We start from the raw sequence: 24203 nt of genomic DNA, 5'->3' as shown, positions 1-24203 counted from the left end.
GTCCCGTTCATTGTAAAGCTGCATGACAAGTCAATATATGATACTGAAAATGCGCTTCTATTGATTTTTGTTGCTTTTACTACCAATGTTGTGTCATCAGCAAACACAATTGTTCTATGCAAATCAATAAGCACGCCCAGAGCATTGATATAAATCATAAAAAGAAGATGTTCCATTACTGAACCTTGTGGAACACCATAGATGACTAAGCATTCATCTGACAAATACCCAGTGACATCTACAAATATTATTCCTACTTATTTTTTTGTTTGCGGTATGTAATACATCCAGATAAAGTTTCTACGATAAGTTTTTTGTTTATTAAGATACATCATGACCCTTTGTAGATTGCTTGATGGGATGTATGGGGCATAGTGAATTAATAAACGGCAGGAAAGTTCTGAGGCAAGAGGCATTACATATTATCTAATAAGACATCTAGAAAGGTTTAGTTGTTTCATGATGAGTTTGAAATGTCGTGGTTTTTCCATATAACTCCGAATCCCGCTTGCAGTGAAGGAAATTTGAAATTCTGACGCAATCGTATGCATTTAGGGCTCCAAAATGAAATATTACAGCTACAGCTAATATTATAGCTAATATTGTAGCTAATATTGCTACATAACTTCCAGAAACGTACTTACGGCATAAAACTCGTCAACTTTTTATGAAACATGCGTTCAGAATTTAGTCTATAATTTTATTTGATACTCTATTATTCGAATTCATATTTCCGCCAACATCGAATTTGGCGGTCTTCCTGTGTTTGGCGCAGCCAAGCATAGTAACCAACTTCCCATAGTTAATGTTACTGAACGAGGAATAAATAAACTGAATTGAAACAATAGCAGATCATCAGTTATGTGATACTATCTATGCTTTACTGATTATTGCCGTATATAATTCTATTGAATATATTTTGTTAAATGATGACTAACATTTTTTGTCATGGATGAGTATGTCAAGTTGGCAGAAATGCAGAACACATAGATCATAGATAAGTGGATTATGTATGGCGAAGACAATAATTAGCAAAATGAGCAAACGAGTGAGATTGGTATTAATCGATCTTAGTGGCACTTTACATATAGAAGATGAGCCTACTCCAGGAGCTGTGGACGCTCTGAAGAGGTGTGACGCTGAACAAAAACGACAAAAAGATTACGTCTTATATTATTTGTTGCAGGTCTCGACGAGTACTGGCTGATGTCAGTGCGTTCAACCTCTTACCGCCAGTTACACTTGCGACAATAATGATTCTTAATAAGAAGCATAAGATTTACTTTTTAATTTACACATTGTCGATAAACACGCCGTAAAAACTTGTCTCGAACCTGTGATGAAAACACTTCGTATTTCATAGAAGCAAGGAAACGTAACATTTGCGACGTGTGTTCAGTTTTTGGGAAGTCTCGTCCGTTTATCGCATCAGAGGTTTCTAGTTTTATTTGATACACAACGAAAACGTTGTTTCTGCACTTCAACATTCTCTCGGGAAGAGTGATCCTGTGGTTGGCCTCGTCGAAAACATTTTGAGTCAGAATGCACATATTACTTTGTACTTTAGTACCTTTTTTTCCAATGTCCTAGGTGACTGATTACTGGTTGTTACTGTAGAATTGCTTCTTAATTACCAATTTGGCCGTTGGATGAGTTACTGTTTTTCCACCACACTGACATTCTGCCAAAAGTGGAAACCAAGAACATCAAGTTACATTCTTTTTTTCTGTTGTACTTCTTACATTTAAGATTTCTGCTTAACATTATGGCAGACATTTGTCGTGTTGTTGCAGTCACAATGGCTACTGATATTGTTTACAACCACCTATAGGGAATAGGTTTTTTCCTCACCATCATCTAGTAATTCACATATTGTCACACTGATTTCAACGGAAACGTGGTATTGGTTCCCACTCCCCCACCAGAAATCTGTTTTGTGATGCCACATTAATTTGTAACAAACCCCGAGTTCTGTGTCCAATCAAAAAGTGAGAATTTGCTTGTGAGTTGGCAAAGCAAGTAAGTGTGGATGGCAAAAAAAATCTTGTGGGAACAGACTGACTTGTCGAGTGTAGCCTAATGTTTACATCCAAGCTATCCTGAAATACAGTTTACCATATTTAGTACTTTTCAACAGAAAAGCTAAGACTGTAAGATAAATTCAGAAAATATGTCTTAGAAAATGGACAAGTCTCCAAGAAGTGCTTTGATGCACGTATTGTATGTAAACTGGGAAAAATGTGAGGGAGGGAAAGTGAGTTGCTGAGTACACTATGTAACTTTTACCCCTGTTTGTAGTATAATGTGTCCATATTGTTTGTTTCTAGTACACATTAAATTTTTGCTAGCATTTTTTATTGGCTCTTCATTTATGAACTATTAAGCTTTTTTCTTGTGCGTAACTGTCACAGAAAAGTTTCTGGTTTTAATAGACCTGTATGGCCTCTCAAAATTTAAGTGTGTCTCGTGTAAGACTTTGTAGTTTCATTTTGTAATGAATATTCCAGATTGTCAAAGAGTTGCCAGTGCAGAATTTTGTGCATGAACTGAATTCTTGATGATGTCCCATAAATGTTCGATGGGATTCGTGTCAGGAGATCTGGGTGTTCTTCAAACCAATTGAAAAACAATTGTGGCTCAGAGACATTTCACATTGTCATCTATAAAAAAATCCATTGTTGTTTGGGAACACAATATTTGTTGTTGTAAATGGTCTCCAAGTAGCCAAACATCCGAAGGAACCAGTCCATTCCATGTAAACACACCCACACCATTATGGAGCAACCACCAGCATGTACAGTGCCTCGATGATAACTTTGGGTCTGTAACTTTGTGGGGTAGCCATTCTCTAACCCTATCATCAGCTCTTACAAACTGAAATCGAAACTCATCTGACCAGGCCAGAGTTTTCCAGTCATCTAGGGTCAAATCGATGTGGTCACAACCCCAGGAGAGGTGCTGCCATAGCCCATTAGCACCAAATTTCACCACGCTGTCTTAATGGATTCATTCATTGTACATTCCACATTGATTTCTGCTGTTATTTCATCAAGTGTTGCTTGTCTTTTAGCACTGACAACTCCACGGAAATGCCATTGCTCTCAATCATTAGGTGAAAGCTATTGACCACTGCATCATCCGTGGTGGGAGGTAGTGCTTGAAATTTGGTATTCTCGGCGCATTCTTGACACTGTAGACCTCAAAATATTGAACTCTATAATGAATTCCAAAATGGAATGTCCTAGCTCCAACTAAAATTCCTTGTTCAAAGTCTGTTCATTCCTTTCCTGCGGCCATAATCACATTGGGCACCTTTTCACGTGAATCACCTGAATATAAATGATAGATCCGCCAATGCACTGCCTTTTCTACCTTGTGTACATGATACTACTGCCATTTGTATATGTGCGTATCACTGTTCCATGATTTTTGTCACCTCAGTGTAAATTGGACAAAAGACAAAGCTGCATTTTGTGGCCCAGATGGGGCTATTGGGACCGACGGCCCACCGTATCATTCGCTGCTAATAGGGTCATTTGGATGTGGTGCAGAGCAGCACGAGACCATCATGCCACTCTCCCAGCCATTGTCAGCTTTATAGTCCATGAAGTTGCTATTTCTCACTGGAGTAGATCCTAAGTTGGATCACAAGGCTGAGTGCTCCCCGTTCCATTCGTTCCACCAAGGAAAAAATCTCTTACAGTCCCATGAATGGCGCCATGGTCTTTTGCGTAGCAGCTACTCACACCAACCATTCAGCTGCAGAGGTGGACTGATCATAAATTAGGAAACAGATAATTCCTATATAATGAAAACATAAGTTAAGAACATGACATAATCTTTTATTTGAGTTGCCTTTTGTCGTTTTGCTACATGGAATTGGCGTTTTGCCTACTATATTGCATGCTACCTTGTGTAGCGTAGAATGCGTAAATAAGTGTGTTGAATGATTAGATATTAGCAACAAGACTTTATTTACGTAGGCAAAATGTCTAGCTGATGGTAAATAGTCAAGCTAAAATTCCTCATTCTCACAGCCCCCACCCCTCCTGCCCACACTCAAGACAGAGAGAGAAGTGGGGACGGGATTAAACGTGAAAGTTCTACACAAACATAATGAAATGTGCACAAGAAGAAAAACTGTTATTTTTCATTTTTGTATTTAACAATTGATTTTTTTGTCTAAATAAAAAAAGAAGTTAACAAAGGGAAGCACTTGTTGTAAAGTATATTAAAATTGAGCATAAACTACTTGTTTATCAATGTTAATTTAACACAGTAAAATTGGCAGAAAAACAGATACTTTGAATGAAACTACTGCTTCCTCAGTTACATTAAATAGACTTAATATGTACACAATCAGTGTGATATTTATCAGAATTAGTGTGTTTACAGTCAACATTGCTATTATTCATACAGTTAATAAACATCTTCAATCCTTAAATGTAGATAATTAGTTAATTTTTTTTTCTCAGAAATTCCCAAGTTTGTGTAATAGGAACTTTTTAAAATTTGGAAGCCCATTGTGAACCTTAAATAGTGAAACAGTCTACATGGAAATTATTTTTGTAGCTTGTACTGTGGTTGTGTCAATCACAATCACTGATTTGTTACTACAGGGAACAATACAAATAAGGAGTAAATGTAAAGTGAGCATAAAAATTCAAATTTCTGTAAACATCATAGAATTCAGTCTTGGCCACTTTGAGGAGTGTACTGATTTCATCTGTACTGTCATTATCGATTTATAGTGAAAAAGAAAAGTGAAAATAAAGGTATTTCAGAATTTGTGAATTGATCATGAACCAATAAGTACAAATGTGGAAAAAACAAGTAAGCTTATTACCTCATAAGGTAGGGGCATGAAGGACATGTATTAACTGAACTGAGTAACAGTGCAGCTAGTGACTAACTTGTTTTCCTGTTTGTGCACGTATTAGGTTCTGAAATAGCTGTATTTTTATCTTTCTTTTGTAGATCCGATGACAGATGTAAAGCTGAAAACAGTTATATGTTCAGGTAAAATAAATTGTGACCAAGACTGGAATATCTAAGGTATCATCTCCAGGATCCTCCAACTGTAAAAGTGAATTCATTTCATGTCAGAGTTCTTTATAGAGGCTTTACAGTATGTATAATTAATTACTACACCTTTCTTTTGCATTATTTATGTCCTTTGGCACTATTTAACATCTCATTTTTTCTTCCCTTTATATAATATTGTCTGCCAGTTTGTTTCCCTTGTGTAGGATTTCTACATAATTCCTTCCATCTTCCAGCCTCCCCTTCTTTGCTCAGCACTAGCTTGCTATCTGAGCACAAAATTCCTATATAGTGTATTCTCATTTCTCCAAAAGTCTCTTTAATTTAGCAATACATGACAGCTGATTTTCCCATAATAATGGATGCTGCTTCAGCTTTGGATCTATCATCTAGCCATTCTTGATAAGTCATTGTACAATTTTTGTCAATTTCATGATAGTAGATACATATATTCCCTTCATTTGGTGCATTTTTTAGCTTGACAGATCCATAAATGAGAAGAGAATAAACAAGTTATTTGTTTGCCATTCTGTAAGGTACAATTCAAACAGAAGGGTAATGGTGCAGACATCTGTGGGGACATGGTGTTGTTTAAAGCCACCATCATGTTAAAAAATGAAGCAGTTCACACAGAGGTGGTATGGAGGAGTGTCGCTTGTTGTCTTCACCCTGTCCATTTGTAACTGCCAGTGGCACACCAATGTGATGTGAGGAGGACACGTTCAAGTATTGCACTATTGTTTTCTTTAATGTGAAATGTCAAAATTCTAGACTATTTAGGGCTACATTCATATCTGCAGTTAGTTTCTCAGTGAAACTTTTACTTTTCGCACAAAGAATGAAAAACCACTGTTTTGCGATTCACACATGATCTGCGCTATGCAATCTTTCTCATTCAATTCTGAGGAAACTATTAAATATTTTTTTTTATTCTTTCACATCCTATAGTCTGTTATCATATCTTAATAATGAATGGTCTCACTTTTTGAGGTCGCTTAGTTACTTTGATATTTGTGAGCTAATTAAGTATCCCCATATCTCAAAACATTTGCAGTGCAAAATGTAGTCACTGGCCAGTTTACATTTTATAGAGCCATAATTACTGCTTGCAAAATGGAGTTAACATAGCAAGATTGTTTTTAACACTGGAAGGAAAGCCATATCTCTTTTTCAGTCCCAAGTAAATAAGTTTTGAGATTTGGCTGCGATGAGCTATGATGTGCCACAGTCAACGGTGTCGCTGCACGCTGTGTGGAGTTGTGGCTCATGTTTCTCTCATTTATGAAGTCAGTTACAATAACATTTTAAGGTATTATTGCATTAAGGGTTATTCTAATTTTAACTCTAGAGATAGATAATTACAGATCCAGTGGCAGTGATATACACCCTTTGTCAATTTTTCTTGTCTACGCTAACAGTTTCATTCACAAAGCAGTCAGTAAATGTTTTTGTTCTCATGTTGTAAAAAAAAAAAAAAAAAAAAAAAAATATGTTCCAGTGACCAATGAATGGGATTTTGTAGCAGATCGATGCATGGAGCACAGTAACACACAACAGAAAACACTATTCACACTAGCTTTAAAGCACCAGCTCTTTTTCCAGCTATACTATACACATTCATATGCAAAAACCACAGACACATCCAAACACACATTGTTGCTGGGAAAATAGCTAGTGCTTGAAAGCTAGTGTGAATACTTTTTTTCTGTTATGTGTTACTGTGCCCCACACATTGATCCACTGTTGATGAGCAGTTGCCTTTACATTATTTTACATATTGCTCCATCCAGAAATATCTAGCATTATTACACTCCTGGAAATTGAAATAAGAACACCGTGAATTCATTGTCCCAGGAAGGGGAAACTTTATTGACACATTCCTGGGGTCAGATACATCACATGATCACACTGACAGAACCACAGGCACATAGACACAGGCAACAGAGCATGCACAATGTCGGCACTAGTACAGTGTATATCCACCTTTCGCAGCAATGCAGGCTGCTATTCTCCCATGGAGACGATCGTAGAGATGCTGGATGTAGTCCTGTGGAACGGCTTGCCATGCCATTTCCACCTGGCACCTCAGTTGGACCAGCGTTCGTGCTGGATGTGCAGACCGCGTGAGACGACGCTTCATCCAGTCCCAAACATGCTCAATGGGGGACAGATCCGGAAATCTTGCTGGCCAGGGTAGTTGACTTACACCTTCTAGAGCACGTTGGGTGGCACGGGATACATGCGGACGTGCATTGTCCTGTTGTAACAGCAAGTTCCCTTGCCGGTCTAGGAATGGTAGAACGATGGGTTCGATGACGGTTTGGATGTACCATGCACTATTCAGTGTCCCCTCGACGATCACCAGAGGTGTACGGCCAGTGTAGGAGATCGCTCCCCACACCATGATGCCGGGTGTAGGCCCTGTGTGCCTCGGTCGTATGCAGTCCTGATTGTGGCGTTCACCTGCCACGGCAAACTGGCTGACACTGACGGCGGCGGTGCACAAATGCTGCGCAGCTAGCGCCATTCAACGGCCAACACCGCGGTTCCTGGTGTGTCCGCTGTGCCGTGCGTGTGGTCATTGCTTGTACAGCCCTCTCGCAGTGTCCGGAGCAAGTATGGTGGGTCTGACACACCGGTGTCAATGTGTTCTTTTTTCCATTTCCAGGAGTGTATATGAAATGGGATTTTGCTGTTGATGTAACTCAAGTTCTGGATGTTTTATGTTCACCTATTTTACTCTTACCTATTTGATATTTCTTGATGCAGGCATTGTATGTGAGCTAAAACACCATTTTGCATATTTTTGTAACAGTTATTACATATTTCCTTATGTCATCTTTGAAAAAAATTTCACTCTTTTTTTTTTCCTTCCATGGTTGAAAAACAGATAAATCTGTGAAGTTACAATATTGTGCCACTGAAACACTCTGGTTTTTCTGTGTTACTCATTTCAGAAATAGAATGTGTATTTTGAGACAGTGCAACAACACAAATCAAAACGTATAATGCTTATTGAAGTTCAAATCTCTATAGGTGACAGCAGAAAATATGGAAAAATTTAACACTCTTCCTGTTGCAGTTACAATCAGCATTACATTTTCTGTGCTCAGGCAATGAGTTTTGTCAGTCAGACCTGAAAGTCCAATATTCATGTGGTACTTGCTCATAAAAATTCCATTTTTTAGCTGAAATATACTGTCACATGTCGAGTAAAGCTTTCTTCTTGGCACTTTTTACTGGCAAAGTTTATCATACAAGATAGAAAAAACTGAGATGTTATCTAGCAGCAGATTTCATTTCCCACTACCTCTTGTCTTCCTTGCAATGCTGTGGCAATCCACAGTTGATGGATGTTATGACTTTTTTTTTCTTAGTGTAGTAGGGTTGTCAGATGAAATGTGTAGCCAGACATATTCTGTTATTTTGAATTAGCCTCTTTACAACTTTTGGTCTATTGTGCTAACATTCCTGAAATCCTGCAGATGAGGAATCCATTGTTTTTGGCACTGGCAATTACTGGAATCCAGTAGTCTGAGTGAGTGGATCTTTTTTTCCTCTCTATAAGGACAAAATCTCTATCACATGGTAGGAAACTATACCCTGTAATGAGGAATTTCTGATCTACAACAGCCAAATATTTACAGATAATCAGGTTTTGGAAAAGCACCCTAATAATTTAAGCATCTCATATAATCTGCAGTAGTTACGCTTACATTTAAATCAAGAACAGAAATTATGATCAAAAAATTCCAGTTCCAGTGCTTATCTCTGAATGCTCTCATTCACTTTGTCTAGCACAGTTTAGAAACAGTCTTGATACATACTGTAAAAATTCTGGAAATGATTGGGATACATGTTCAGCTCTTCCATTAATTTGAATATAAATAGAGATCAGGAGGCACGTATTGGATGAGGCTCTGTGGGTGAAGTTACTGGGAATCGAGGTGAATTACAAACTGATATGGCATCGCCGTTTGCGTGAATTAATCAAAACTCTCAGTTCTGCCTGCTTTGGTCTTAGCAATCTCTATTACTGTTGCCCTGCAGACACTATTGATAGTGTACCACACATACTTTGACTTGATTCTGTACTACTGAGTAATCTTCTGGGGCTTTGCAGATAACCTGAAAAAAGTGTTTATTCTAAAGAAGCATGCTATAAGAACATTTTGTACCCCCCTGCAGGTCTGGGGGTAAGAATAGGCCCGCGGTATTCCTGCCTGTCGTAAGAGGCGACTTAAAGGATTCTCAAATGTTTCGGCCTTATGTGATGGTCTCCTGTCGGGTCTGACCTCCATATCTCAAAATTATTCCGAAGCGCGAGCCGACTGGGTAAGGGCGCCTTACTTGGTGCATCGTGTCCATCTTGCGATCAGACCTTTCGCCAGCTTATTCGTCATTGCATTGCAGTCGTGCCCGCTCTCCATCTCTTGGGCACGACTCCGTTTCTGCGTGCAGATTACACCTTGCACTGTGCAGTGCTTCTTTCTGCACCGACGGCGACCATGGACCACATGTTACCTAACATCGAGCACGGTAGCCAGTCCATTGTGATGGGGCCGCCATGTACCCTGTTGGTTGTAGCACCCTAACAACCAGAGTAGGTGGCATCAGGGCGGATGACCTGCAATGAAGCGTGGTACATCGTCTCTCGCTGGTGGCCAGCTGCCAGCAGTCTCTAAGCGTTCTCGGGCCCAGTTTAATGCTCAGAAGTACAATCCGAAAACGTTCCCCTCCCTGGCCACACCATGGGAGGATCGTCGGTCTCAGGATGGCAGTAGCAGGTATTTGCCTTGATTCTTAGTTTGTACGAGAGGTGATGGGGAGTCTTTTCTCTCCACAAAGCCTCATTTCTTCATCGAGCATTTAGAGGACAAGTTAGGGGAGGTGGAGGGCTTGTCCAAAATGCGCTCTGGATCAGTCCTGATACAAACGGCATCCTCTGCCCAGTCACGACGGTTACTTGCATGATACAAGTTGGGAGATGTTGCCGTTACAATCACACCCCACAAGAGTTTAAATATGGTCCAGGGAGTTATTTACCATAAGGACCTTCTTTTGCAGTCTGATGACGGACGAGCTGCATGCCAATTTAGAGCACCAAAGTGTACATTTCGTCCGGCGCGTTCATCGGGGTCCGAAGGAAAATCAGATTGCTACTGGTGCCTTCATCTTGGCCTTTGAGGGTGATACATTACCGGAAAAGGTCAAGGTGATGGTCAACCGATGTGACGCCAAGCCCTATATCCCTCCCCCGATGCAGTGCTTTAAGTGCTGGAAGTTCGGCCATGTGTCTTCCCGCTGTACTTCCAGCCTCACATGTCGAGATTGCGGATGCCCATCACATCCCAATACTCCACGTGCCCCGCATCCCATCTGTTTCAACTTCAGGGAGCACTATTCACCACGCTCGCCAGACTGCAGAATCTTCCAGAAAGAGGGCAAAATCATGGAATATAAGACCCTGGACCGACTGACCTATACTGAGGCAAAAAGGAAATACGACCAACTACATCCTGTGAGAATGACACCTTCCTACGCCACTGCTGCAACACCTGTGCTAGCCCCATCAGTTTCGCGAATTACGGCCGGATCGACGAGTAGTACAAGTCCTCCCTCCCTCTTCTAGTGGGGGGCTCTACCCACCGGGTTGCTCCTGCGCCACCTACCTCAGGAGCAACACCATCCCACCCATCGGGGATGTCGGTCCCCGCTTCTAAGCCGGAGAAGTGTCCAACTTCTTTGGCTTCTCGCACTCGCAAGGGGTCCCTTGGGTCCCTCCCTTCCCAGGTTTCCACCAGCGGGAAGGCTGACGACCGAAAGTGGCGTAAGTGCCCACATCAGCTGGTCGTAGGGCTTCGCGACCTTCCTCCGTCCCGGAGACTGAATTGGTGAAGTGAAACGCAAGGAGCAGCGTGAGAAACCCAAGAAGAAAAGCTCTAAGCCCAAAGAACTCGCGGTGGCACTCACCCCACCGCAACCTTCCAGATCTGCGTCTGAAGACAAGGTGGAGATTCTGGCGTCCGCTGAGGACCTGAATCTCGCCGGTCCCTCAGACACCATGGATAGCATTAGCACAGGTGCTCAGTCGGAGGCAGCAGGTGACCCAGTGGCGTAATCTGCCTCTCCAGTCCCTTCACACCTTTCTGAGCCATGGACAATATCATCCTTCAGTGGAACTGCTGCTCTTAAGGAAACTTGGTTTCCAGCAATGCGAACCACCACCCTCCGTGGATATCGGGGTTATTATAAGAACCGGGCAGCTTATGAAAGGGTGTCTGGTGGTGTCTGCATCTATGTCTTTCACTCTCTTCACAGCGAGTCTGTCCCTCTACAAAGACCTTTAGAGGCTGTCGCTGTTTGGGTGTGGACGTCAGAGGCTGTTACCATCTGCAGTCTTTATCTTCCACCGGATGGTGATGTTGCACAGCATGTCCTGGCGGCACTGATAGCCCAATTGCCGCCATCTTTCTTGTTACTGGGCGACTTCAACACCCATAACCCTCTGTGGGGTGGGTCAGTGGCGACAGGTCGAGGCATGGCACGCACTCTGCCATCGACCTTTCGATCTGCAGCCCTAGCCTCTTACTGTCTGTCCAATGGAGAGTGCATGATGACCTGTGTGGTAGTGGCCACTTTTCGATCTTTCTGTCACTGCCACAGTTTGTCTTCTGGGCACCCTTGCAGATGGGCTATGAATAAGGCTGACTGGGGCTTGTTCTCCTCCACTGCTGCTATTGAGCCTCTCTCTAATGATGACATTGATGCAGTGGTTCACTCGGTCACCACCTTCATCATTACTGCCACAGAATCTGCCATTCCCCGTTCTTCTGGGTCCCCTCGGCGGCGAACTGTGCCTTGGTGGTCGCCTAAGATCGCTGAAGCGATTAAAGATCGCCGGCGGGTGCTCCAGCGTCACAAGCAACATCCCTCCATAGAACACCTCATCGCCTTCAAACGGCTGCTTGCACGGGCCCGCCGCCTTATCTGCCAACGCAAGCAGGAGTGCTGGGAGCGGTATGTGTCCACCATTGGCCTCCATGTCACTCCATCGCAGGTTTGGGCCAAGATTCGACACCTCTATGGCAGTTTGTACTGACTCCGACGTAATTGCCAACTGCTTGGCAGAGCATTTTGCTCTGAGTTCTGCTTCTATCAATTACCCACTGGCCTTCCACTCCATTAAAGAGCAGATGGAATGTCGGAGACTTTCATTTCGCACCCAACATCCTGAATCCTACAATGTTCCATTCAGTGAGTGGGAATTTCACAGTGCCCTAGCCGCTTGCCCTGATACAGCTCCTGGGCCAGATCGCACCCACTGTCAGATGCTGAAACACCTTTCAGTGGACTGCCAGCGGCACCTCCTCGACCTTTACAATCATATCTGGGTCGAGGGTGAGTTTCCGTCGCAGTGGCGGGAAAGCATTGCTATCCCCGTTTTGAACCTGGCAAGAACCCTTTGGAGGTGGACAGCTACCACCCCATTAGCCTGACAAACATTCTTTGCAAGTTGCTAGAACGGATGGTGAGCCGACGGTTGAGTTGGGTGCTCGAGTCGCGGGGCCTTCTGGCTCCGTCTCAGGGTGGGTTCTGTAAAGACTGCTCTGCCGCCGACAATCTGGTGAGCCTGGAGTCAGCCATCCATACAGCCTTTGCCCCTGTCAGCACCTCGTTGCTGTCTTCTTCGACATGCAGAAGGCATACGATACAACATAGCGTCATCACATCCTATCTAAGGTTCATGGTTGGTGTCTTCGGGGTCCACTGCCGATCTTCATCTGAAATTTTCTGTCGCATCATACCTTCCGTGTGCAAGTCGCGGTCTCTCTTAGTTCCTCCCGAGTTCAGGAGAACAGGGTGCCACAGGGATCTGTTTTAAGTGTCTGCCTGTTTTTAATAGCAATTAATGGGCTCGCTGCAGCGGTGGGAACATCTGTCTCAGCGTCCTTGTATGCTGACGACTTCTGCCTTTACTATAGCTCTATTGGCATTGCCACTGCTGAATGTCAGCTACAGGGCGCTATTCGCAAGGCGCAGTCTTGGGCTGTGGCGCATGGCTTCCAGTTTTTGGCTGCCAAGACCTGCGTTATGCATTTCTGCCGGCGACAAACAGTCCACCCTGATCCGCGGCTTAATCTTGCCGGTGAACTTCTTGCTGTGGTGGAGACATAGGTTTTTTGCTGTGGTGGAGACGTTTTTTGCTGTGGTGGAGACACATAGGTTTTTGAGAGTAGTTTTTGATGCCCGGTTGACTTGGCTGCCTCATATTCGGCAGCTTAAACAGATGTGTTGGCAGCATCTAAATGCTCTGCGATGCCTGAGCCACACCAGCTGGGGCGCCGACCGGTCTACCATCTTCTGGCTTTACCAGGCATTAATCCAGTCCCGTCTGGATTATGGGAGTCTGACTTATGGCTCGGCATCCCCATCTGCATTGTGGGTGCTGGACCCAATCCTCCACAGTAGTATACTACTTGCCACTGGTGCGTTCCGGACCAGCCCAGTGGACAGCATACTTGTGGAGGCAGGTGTCCCTCCACTGCTGTTATGGCGCCAACATTTTCTGGCTACTTATGCTGCCCATGTTTTTAGCTTGCTCGGGCATCGAAATTATCGTCTTCTGTTCCCGCAGTCAGTCATCCATCTCCCAGAACGTCGGCCCCGGTCGGGTTGTACAATCGCGGTCTGCGCCCGAGAGCTTCTCTCTGGGCTTGGGGTTTTCCCTGTTCCACCTCCTTTCTGGGCCCCTCTGCATACACCCCTGTGGTGTGTGCCTCGCCCTTGCCTTTGGCTTGAATTGGCACAGGGCCTGAAGGAGTCAGTTCCTCTGGAGGCCATTCTCCGCCGCTTTTATTCCATCCTCGCCACATATCAGGGCTCTGCCGTTGTTTACACTGACGGTTCGATTGTTGCTGGTCATGTTGGTTATGCTTTAACTCTTGGGGACCAATCCGAACAACGTTCATTGCTTCCTGGCTGCAGCATTTTCACTGCGGAGCTCGTTGCCATCTTTTGTGCCCTAGAGTATATCCGCTCCTGCTCAGGTGAGTCCTTCGTTATCTGTAGTGACTCCCTAAGCAGTTTACGAGCTATCGACCAGTGATTCCCTCGCTCTCGTCTGGACATGGTTGTCCAGGAATTCCTGCACACTCTTGCCTGTTTTGGCCGATCTGTGGTCTTTATGTGGACCCCTGGTCATGTTGGGATACCTGGCAATGAAAATGTTGACCGCCTGGCGAAAGAGGCCACCAGTAAACCATCTCTGGACATTGGCCTCCCGGAGCCTGATTTGCAAGCAGTCATTCGCCGCAAGGTTTTTGCTCTTTGGGACGCTGAATGGCATGCCCTGACGATCCCCAATAATCTCCGTGTTATAAAGGAGACGACAACTGTGTGGCGGTCATCCATGCGACCCAACCGCAAGGACTCAGTCGTCCTTTGTCGGCTCCGCATTGGCCATACCCGACTGATGCACAGTTATATACTGCAAAGTGAGGACCCGCCTCTTTGTCGTTGTGGGGTGGCCTTGACGGTCGTCCACATTCTGTTGGAGTGCACCCTTTTAACTGTGCTCAGGCAGACGTTTGCACTGCCTGATACACTCCCTGCCCTTTTAACTAATGACTGTGCCATGACAGGCTTAGTTTTGTGTTTTATTTGGGCAGGGGGTTTTTATCATTTAATTTGATTGTTTGTTATGTTTTTTTTGTGTTGATTCTGGCCTTTGGCCTACAATTTTAAACTGAGTTTTTAATGTGTCTCTCGGTGGTTGGCTTCTCCTTTTTTGTTCCTATGGTCGGCTAACCACCGTCACACTCTGTGTGACTTTAATTTGTTTTGGCTGATCTCTGTCTCAGTATTTCTTTCCTGTGTCATCTGCTGTCTTTTCTGTTCGTTTGTATTCTCTGTGGGTGGTTTTAGTTTTTTTGGAAAAAGGGACCGATGACCGTAGCAGTCTGGTCCCTTTAATCCCACAAACCAACCAATATTTTGTAAAATGTGTAACCAAACATCTTGCAGAGCTAGGGATTCTTACACTTGTACACCAATATGTATACTCCCTAATGGTGTTTCTGATTGATAACAAGAGTGAATTTAGGATTAACTCAGCAATTCACAATTACAATGCTGTGAGGGCAGTCTGAAAAGTAATACCTCCAAATTTTTATTTTGTTCTCTATATTGTTTGAGGTATTATGCATCATACATATTTCAGGGTCAACTTTCTCACTTTGCTGATGCAACCTGCAAGACTGTGGCACTAAAGGGATCTGAATTGTAGTGTGTAACAGGGAAATGTGACATAACTGTCAGTGGATGAGAAACAGCATGCTGTAAGCGAGTTTCTGACCAAAGAAAACATGCCTCCAATTGAAATCCATACAAGAGTGAGAGCTGTTTATAGTGGTGATTGCAGGGAAATTAGTTGAGTAGTTTGTGTTCGTAATGAAGGAAACGCTGGTGCAAATGTCAACGTTTGTGACAGAGCTCGGAGTGACGACTGTGTACAACAACCGATGAGTCTCGTTGGAATCAGGTTCATGAACTCATTAGATAACACACACACACAGCTCTCAGGTAAGTGTGGCATATCATAAGAGTGTGTACAGGCCATCATTGCAGAACTGCGGTACAGAAAGCTGTGTGCACACTGCCTGCCTCGAATGCTAACTTGAGGCATGAAACAGCATGAGGGTCACAAGTTCTTTAACTACACTGTGACGCGTCACCATTTTGACCCCAAAAACAAGAGAGCATCAATGGAGCTCCACCAGAAAGGATCATCTGTGCCAAAAATGTTTAAGAATATGCTATCAGCAGGTAAAGACATGCTCACCATGCTCTGATATGCTCAGGGTGTGGTGTATTTGGAATTCATGCCTAAAGGCACCACCATAAACTGTGCAAGGAACGGCAAAACCCTCAGAAAACTGAAAGCACAAATTCAGAGAGTTTGTCCACAGGAGGAGCACCATCTCCTTCAGCATGACAATGCTAGACTACACACGATTGCTGTGACATGTGCAACAATCCGATGCTTCAGGTTCACTGTCATCGATCGTCCTCCATACCGCTCAGACTTGACTCCATCTGATTTTTATCTGTTTCCAAAACCTAAAGAACATTTTTGAGGACTTCAGTTTGATAGTGATGAAGTGGTGCAAGAGCAGAGGTGAGGTTGTGGCTCCATCTACAAAGCTAAACATTATACAGTGATGGTATCAACAAACTGGTCTTTTGTTGGTAGAAATATGTTTGTCGCCATGGTGAATATGTTGATAAATAAATATGTAGACACGAAGAATAAAGATCTAGAATGTTAATAAATTTTGTTCTTTATCAAAAACTTAAAGAGTTTTCACATAAAAAAAATTCGAGGTTGTATTTGTCAGCAGCTACTTGTAGAAGCAGAAATAATTTCCATATTCTCCCTCCCCCCCTCCCCCCCCCTTTCTCAGTCACAGTGGAGTTGCTGTTGTTTTATCAAAAAGAGTTGGACTTGAGAATTTAAATTTCACGTAACTCTAATATTGCAATTATATCCTGATTTTGCCAGTATATAGACAGTTTAGACGGACTACGAGTAAGGTGAAAGTTATGAGAAGTAGCAGAAATGAGATTAGTAAGAATCAACATCAAAATTGGGGACTGCAACGTAGACTACGTTAATGAATTCTGATACCTTGAAAGCAAAATAACACAGGTTACTAAGCAACAAAGACGTAAACAGCTTATTACCACAGGTAAAGGGGGCATTCTGGACAAAGTCAATCCTGCTACTAACAAATATTCGGCTTAGTCTGGAGAAGAAATTTCTGAGAATGTATATTTGGGACACAACACAGGGATTAACGTCAATGGTACTAGAGAAAGCTGTAGAGGATAAAAACTAGGGCAAGAAGAGATTGGAATTCACCCAAGAAATAAATGATTTTGTGGGGGCAAGTGTTATTCTGAGATGATGTTTGCACAAGAGAGGCATTTGTGGCAGGTGACAACATACAAGACAGAAAAAAAGTTGATGATATTAGTCTGTTTGAAGCATTACATAAAAACAGCAGCAGAATTGTATAGGAGGTGAAGTACTGGCATTTTTCAAAGTAGTTCTATGATGTAATCTAGCAGTAGTTGCAGAAGACAGAATGAGTGGCAGTAACTGCACTTCTGACTGAGTTAGGCAACCAAGTTAGTACCTTTAATAGTTATTAGAAAACAATACTACATGATTTGTCACTCTTGGTAGGACAATACCCATGTTAAATAGGATGAAATAATAGTAAACATGTTCTAGCTGATACATGTACAGTAGGGGAATTGTCAGTCAGACACCTCACAGAGAAATGTATTTAACAGTGAATAAACTTGGGTAAACGTAATTAAGAGTTCATTGTCTTGCTACTGTGACAGATTACCATACCTGTCAGACACCTTTCTCCTTTCCACAGACTCAATCTCAACCTTCCTCACAACAGAACAGTATTTTCATCAACATCCATGCCACGCCATCTCTATACTGTCAGATAGGAGCTGTACTGGGGCATGACAATAAGGTAAATTGTATAGTTTTTCAGCTAAGAAGTATTAGTAATGCGAAATTTGTAAACACTCTTAATTCTGCAAAATTTCATAACAATCTATTTACATTACGTTTATCCTAGAACTCGTCCAGTGTCAATAAGTAAAATATTTGTGTAACTATGTGATGTTTGTGATGACATCATTCAAGAAAGAACTTTCTATTGTCATTGGTAAGTTATTCAGATGCTGTATTTATAAACAGAGGATACCTTTGACCGAAGCAACGGTGAGTTTTTACATTGATTGTCCTTAGTTCCAGTACCAATTCTGTCCATTCATTCATGCATTGTGTTTCACAAATCCCATCACTAATGAGAGACTTCGGAGATGTCTGTCAATTTATACGTTAACAGTCAGAAGCTGCCACTGTTGATTACATCTGTTAAGTAAACTAACAACATATTATGACTAGCACTAATCTACTCAAACTGGTAATTGAGGGAACTGATGGACTCGCTGGCTTATTTCACAGGAAACTAAAGCTATGCAGCTACTTATTCCTGCTAACAAATAACTACTGAGTACTAGCTTCTTGAGACAAAGACCAACTTTCTTGTGCAATGTCAACTATGAAAATTTATGAAGTACTTGTAATATACTTTCTACCTGTCTGCCAGCAGTGTCTCCTTCACAGAACTGATACTGTCTTGTCGTAGATGAATTTCTACCAGTGAGCTGTTCTGTAGTTACAACTGCAGCTACTGATCTCCAATGCCACTGGTCACTGCTCAGTAATTACTGACTGTTCTAGTTATTGCCTTTTATATGCCTTTTGAAGATCTTACTCTTTTGTGTATGGTGCCTTCCATCTGCCTTCGCTACATTGCCACTTTATTTTTCAGAGCTTTTTAATATTCTATCTTTTCATGTCTGTGTTATCTTCTTTCTAGAAGTCAGAGTTCCTGGTCAAAATTTCCCTACGATAAGCAAGTGATGACCCAGATCTCTTCTTCCAATATCTCTTGATTTTTACCCTCAGTGCAGCTGTTAGTCACAGACGTCACACTTTCCCTACATGTTCCGGCTCTCTGCGTGTCGTCATATAGAGCATCTGGATGTGCCTGCCTAGAGGTATTGGCTGAATATTTTCCCCCCAGATTGAAACTGTGTGGCAGACTGAGACTCAGACTCGGGACCTTTGCCTTTTGTAAGGAAGTGCTGTACTGACTGAAGTACTCAAATGTGACTCGCTGCACTTCTGCCGGTACCTCATCTCCTAACTTCCAAACTTCACAGAAGTTTCCCTGTATCATAGTCTTGCAAGTCTTCACAGGAAATCTGCTGTGAAGTATGGAATCTATAAGATGAGGAAGTGGCAAAAGTGAAGCTGTGAGACACATTTGGGTATGTCAAATCAGTATAGCACTTGCCCACGAAAGACAAACTTCTCAACTTGAAGTCTCGACAGGCATACAGTTTTAATCTGACAGGAAGTTTCATATAAACACACACAATGCTGCAAATTGAAAATTTCATTCTAAAATATTCTATGGCCAAGCTAACATATTTAACAATTTATGTATTTTCAGTAATTTGTATTGCAAGTGAAGTAAACTGCTGTCGTTAGGTTAGGTTAGGTTAGTATTGTGTTCCCATTGGCACACTTCACAACAATCTGGCAGTTATTAGGTTTATGAAGCTGTAATTTGAGGAAATGTGTTAGGCCTATGATGTGGTGCCCAGAAAATGTTTAACACAGCTCAGTTTTAAAAAGAAGGTATTCCTGAATTTAGCCTACTCCTCCTACATCAAAAAGTGTATTACCAAAACTAATTTTTAATATGTTCTCAATAATATCACATAAAGTAGTTTCTATATTATAATAGCCCTCTGAACTTTACAGGTACAGTAAAAATATCAATTTAAGTAATGAGTTCCAAAAGAAATCCGTTAGAATTTGATTACTCGATAAATAGTACAATTCTCAAGGCTATCAATTCAACTAAGTACCTGGGTGTTAAAATTACGAACAACTTCAGTTCGTAAGACCACATAGATAATATTGTGGGGAAGGCGAGCCAAAGGCTGCGTTTCATTGGCAGGATACTTAGAAGATGCAACAAGTCCACTAAAGTGACAGCTTACACTGCACTCGTTCGTCCTCTGTTAGAATATTGCTGTGCGGTGTGGGATCCTTACCAGGTGGGATTGACGGAGGACATCGAAAGGGTGCAAAAAAGGGCAGCTCGTTTTGTATTATCACGTAATAGGGGAGAGAGTGTGGCAGATATGATACGCGAGCTGGGATGGAAGTCATTAAAGCAAAGACTTTTTTGTCGCGGCGAGATCTATTTACGAAATTTCAGTCACCAACTTTCTCTTCCGATTGCGAAAATATTTTGTTGAGCCCAATCTACATAGGTAGGAATGATCATCAAAATAAAATAAGAGAAATCAGAGCTCAGGTTTAGGTGTTCGTTTTTTCGAGAGTGGAATGCTAGAGAGATAGTATGATTGTGGTTCGATGAACCCTCTGCCAAGCACTTAAATGTGAACTGCAGAGTAATGATGTAGATGTAGAATGGAAAGTGCTCTCTTTTGACAGAGAGTAACTAGGCTGTGTAGTCTTTGTACTTCAGCAGATTCCTCACTGTTCAAAACAGGTTGCAACAGAGCAGTTTATCACTGCGCTTCGTCACAAATACTACCAAGGAGTCACGGGCACGTCTCCACGGCCGGCTCATGAAGATTGGGTTCACTGTGCAGCCCGAGGATATCCTGTCCAGCCTGTGGGCGGCCAGAGAACTGGTGGAGCGGCGGGGACTGCGGCCACTGCTGCTGCTGGATGCGCAGGCCGAGGAGGACTTCACGGGGCTCGGTGCATATGGGGAGGATGAAGCAGACTCCGTTCTGGTCGGCCTGGCGCCGGACAAGTTCAATTACAAGGAGCTCAACACAGCATTCAGGTGAAAACTTCACAAAGCTTTAAGGCAGGTTGCCTCTTTTAAATTTAGTTAGCTAGTAAAAGCTCTGAACTAGCTATTGATGTATAATTTGGTCATCTCTTTCTGTAACTATGTTTACAAATGTTTAAATTGATTGAAATTTTCAATGAAGTACAGTGAAGCCAAAGTCTGCATAGATCAAGAATACTGTTACATACACTGGAGTGTATTGGGGGGAAGAAATGAAAGAGGAAGCCGCCTGGTAGAATTTTGCACAAAGCATAACTTAATCATAGCTAACCCTTGGTTCAAGGATCATAAAAGAAGGTTGTATACATGGAAGAAGCCTGGAGATACTGACAGGTTTCAGATAGATTATATAATGGTAAGACAGAGATTTAGCAACTAGGTTTTAAATTGCAAGACATTTCCAGGGCGGATGTGGATTGACCACAATCTGAAGAAACTGCAAAAAGGTGGCAATTTAAGGAGGTAGTATCTGGATAATCTGACAAAACCAGAGGTTGTACAGAGTTTCAGAGAAAGCATAAGGGAACAATTGACAGGAATGGGGGAAAAAATACAGTAGAAGAAGAATGGGTAGTTTTGAGGGATGAAGTAGTGAAGGCAGCAGAGGATCAAGTAGGTAAAAAGATGAGGGCTAGTAGAAATCCTTGGGCAACAGAAAAAATATTGAATTTAATTGATGAAAGGAGAAAATATAAAAATGCAGTAAATGAAGCAGGCATAAAGGAATACAAACGTCTCAAAAATGAGATCGACAGAATTGCAAAACGGATAAGCAGGCATGGCTAGAGGACAAATGTAAGGATGTAGAGACTTGTCTCACTAGGGGTAAGATAGATACTGCCTACAGGAAAATTAAACAGACATTTCGAGAAAAGAGAACCACTTGTATGAATATCAAGAGCTCAGGTGGAAACCCAATTCTAAGCAAAGAAGGGAAAGCAGAAAGGTGGAAGGAGTATATAGAGAGTCTATGCAGTATTATGGAAATGGAAGAGGACGTTGATGAAGATGAAATGGGAGATATGGTACTATATGAAGAGTCTGACAGAGCACTGAAAGACCTGAGTCGAAACAAGGCCCCTGAAGTAGACAACATTCCATTAGAACTACTGAGAGCCTTGGGAGAGCCAGTCCTGACAAAACTCTACCATCTGGTGAGCAAATTTTATGAGACAGGCGAAATACCCTCAGTCTTCAAGAAGAGTATAATAATTCCCATCCCAAAGAAAGCAGGTGTTGACAGTTGCGAAAATAACCAAATCATCAGTTTAATGAGCCACGGCTGCAAAATACTAACGCGAATTCTTTACAGATGAATGGAAAAACTGGTAGAAGCCGACCTCGGGGAAGATCAGTTTGGATTCCATAGAAATGTTGGAATATGTGAAGCAATACTGACCCTACAGCTTATCTTAGAAGATAGATTAAGAAAAGGCAAACCTACATTTCTATCTTTTGTAGCCTTAGAGAAGGCTTTTGACAATGTTGACTAAAATACTCTCTTTCAAATTCTGAAGGTGGCAGGGGTAAAATACAGGGAGTGACAGGCTATTTACAATTTGTACAGAAACCAGATGGCAGTTATGAGAGTCGAGGAACATGAAAGGGAAGCACTGGTTGGGAATGGAGTGAGACAGGGTTGTAGCCTCTCCCCGATGTTATTTGATCTGTATATTGAGCAAGCAGTAAAGGAAACAAAAGGAAAATTCGGAATAGGTATTAAAATCCATGGAGAAGAAATAAAAACTTTGAGGTTTGCCGATGACATTGTAATTCTGTCAGAGACAGCAAAGGACTTGGAAGAGCAGCTGAACGGAATGGACAGTGTCTTGAAAGGAGGATATAAGATGAACATCAACAAAAGCAAAACGAGGATAATGGAATGTAGTCGAATTAAATCGCATGATGCTGTGGGAATTAGATTAGGAAATGAGATGCTTAAAGTAGCAAATGAGTTTTGCTATTTGGGGAGCAAAATAACTGATGATGGTCGTAGTAGAGAGGATATAAAATGTAGACTGGCAATGGCAAGGAAAGTATTTCTGCAGAAGAGAAATTTGTTAACATCGAGTATAGATTTAAGTGTCAGGAAGTCGTTTCTGAAAGTATTTATATGTTGTGTAGCCATGTATGGAAGTGAAACATGGACGATAAATAGTTTGGACAAGAAGCTTTCAAAATGTGGTGCTACAGAAGAATGCTGTAGATTAGATGGGTACATCACATAACTAATGAGGAAGTATTGAATAGGTTTGGGGAGAAGAGAAGTTTGTGGCACAACTTGACTAGAAGAAGCAATCGGTTGGTAGGACATGTTCTAAGGCATCAAGAGATCACCAATTTAGTATTGGAGGGCAGCGTGGAGGGTAAAAATCATAGAGGGAGACCAAGACATAAATACACTAAACAGATTCAGAAGGACGTAGGTTGCAATAGGTACTGGGAGATGATGAAGCTTGCACAGGATAGAGTAGCATGGAGAGCTGCATGAAATGAGTCTCAGGACTGAAGACCACAACAACAACACGGAAGTTAATTTACAAGGACATGCTGTAAAGTAATGCGTTCAAATCTTTTTTATGTGGAAACTCTTAAAGCTTTTTAAATAGTACAAATGTTATTAACATCCTACATTTTTGTTTTTCATGTCTACGTATTTACAGCCCTCTGCTGCTAGATGACTCTGGATTGTAGCATGTAACATGGCGATGTATAGTGCAACCGTAACACGGTGTGTGAGAAACAGTGTGTTGGGGTTGAGTTTCGAATTTGAAGAGTTCGGCCTCATGTGGAGGACCCTCTCCAGCAAACTGTACTGGACCACACATGGGTGCTGTGACATATGTAACAATCTGATGGCTCGGGTTCACAAGCATAGATCATCCTCTGTACTGTACTGTCTTGGCCTCACCTGATTTTCATCTGTTTGCAAAACTTAAAGCACACCGTCGAGGACTTCACACTGATATTGATAAAGCGGTGTCAACAGAGGTGAGGTTACGGCAATGTCAACAATGTCAAACATTCTACAGTGACGGTATCAATGAACTGGTCACTCGTTTGGAAAGTCGTGTCCATGTCCAGGGTGACTTTGTTGAGAAGTAAATATGAAGATGTAAAGAATAATGGTGTTGAATGTTATCAACATTTCTTATATTTAAAAAGCATTAAGAGTTTCACATAAAAAATTCAGAAACATTACTTTTCAGCATGCCCTCATAATCTATGTTCTAACTCATGAAGAATGGTAAAGAGCAATAGAAGCCATCTAGAAATACTAGTTTGGAGCTAAAAAACTGCATATTTTCATTGTAAAAGCAGAATTTTATTCTGTTTCTCAGTGGTTAAAAGATTATGATAACACACTGTTCAATATTTTATGAACTCAAAGGCAGTATTTGTAAAAGTAAAATTAAATTACCAATATCCTGCTGGTTAGAAGGTTATGATAACACACTATTCACCATTTTATGAGCCCACAGTCACTATTTGTCAAAGTAAAAATAAATTATCAACATCCTTAGCATGTCAAAAAATATCTTAAATGACATATATACCTCACCCTGTATGCGATATTCGAGGTAGCAGTGCTACTTATGTATGTGGAGGGTAACTGGTAGAAATTCCCTCATTCCCTATTCAACTAGAGAAAATCTGAGG

General features: G+C 41.9%; 1 protein-coding gene across 3 annotated transcripts in view; it reads left to right on the top strand.

Annotated features, from left to right (window-relative positions):
* The first annotated feature begins 1001 nt into the window (after window positions 1-1001).
* Window positions 1002-24203, top strand: part of LOC126293531 (haloacid dehalogenase-like hydrolase domain-containing protein 2) — a 45028-nt gene continuing 21826 nt past the window's right edge. The window contains exons 1-3 of one of the 3 annotated variants that reach the window (XM_049986798.1): window positions 1045-1131; window positions 17496-17600; window positions 20232-20534. In XM_049986798.1, the coding sequence (XP_049842755.1) occupies window positions 17590-17600; window positions 20232-20534 (314 nt within the window). In that variant the 5' untranslated portion in view covers window positions 1045-1131; window positions 17496-17589. Of the gene's footprint in view, window positions 1132-6239; window positions 6353-17495; window positions 17601-20231; window positions 20535-24203 lie in introns of those variants that run through there. The other 2 variants (XM_049986797.1, XM_049986796.1) reach the window with 2 other exon arrangements.

Source organism: Schistocerca gregaria, chromosome 10, assembly GCF_023897955.1.
Source record: "Schistocerca gregaria isolate iqSchGreg1 chromosome 10, iqSchGreg1.2, whole genome shotgun sequence".
Taxonomy (NCBI): Eukaryota; Metazoa; Arthropoda; class Insecta; order Orthoptera; family Acrididae; genus Schistocerca; species Schistocerca gregaria.
Note: the sequence above shows the minus strand (reverse complement) of the source record. Positions and strands in the feature narration are given on the sequence as shown.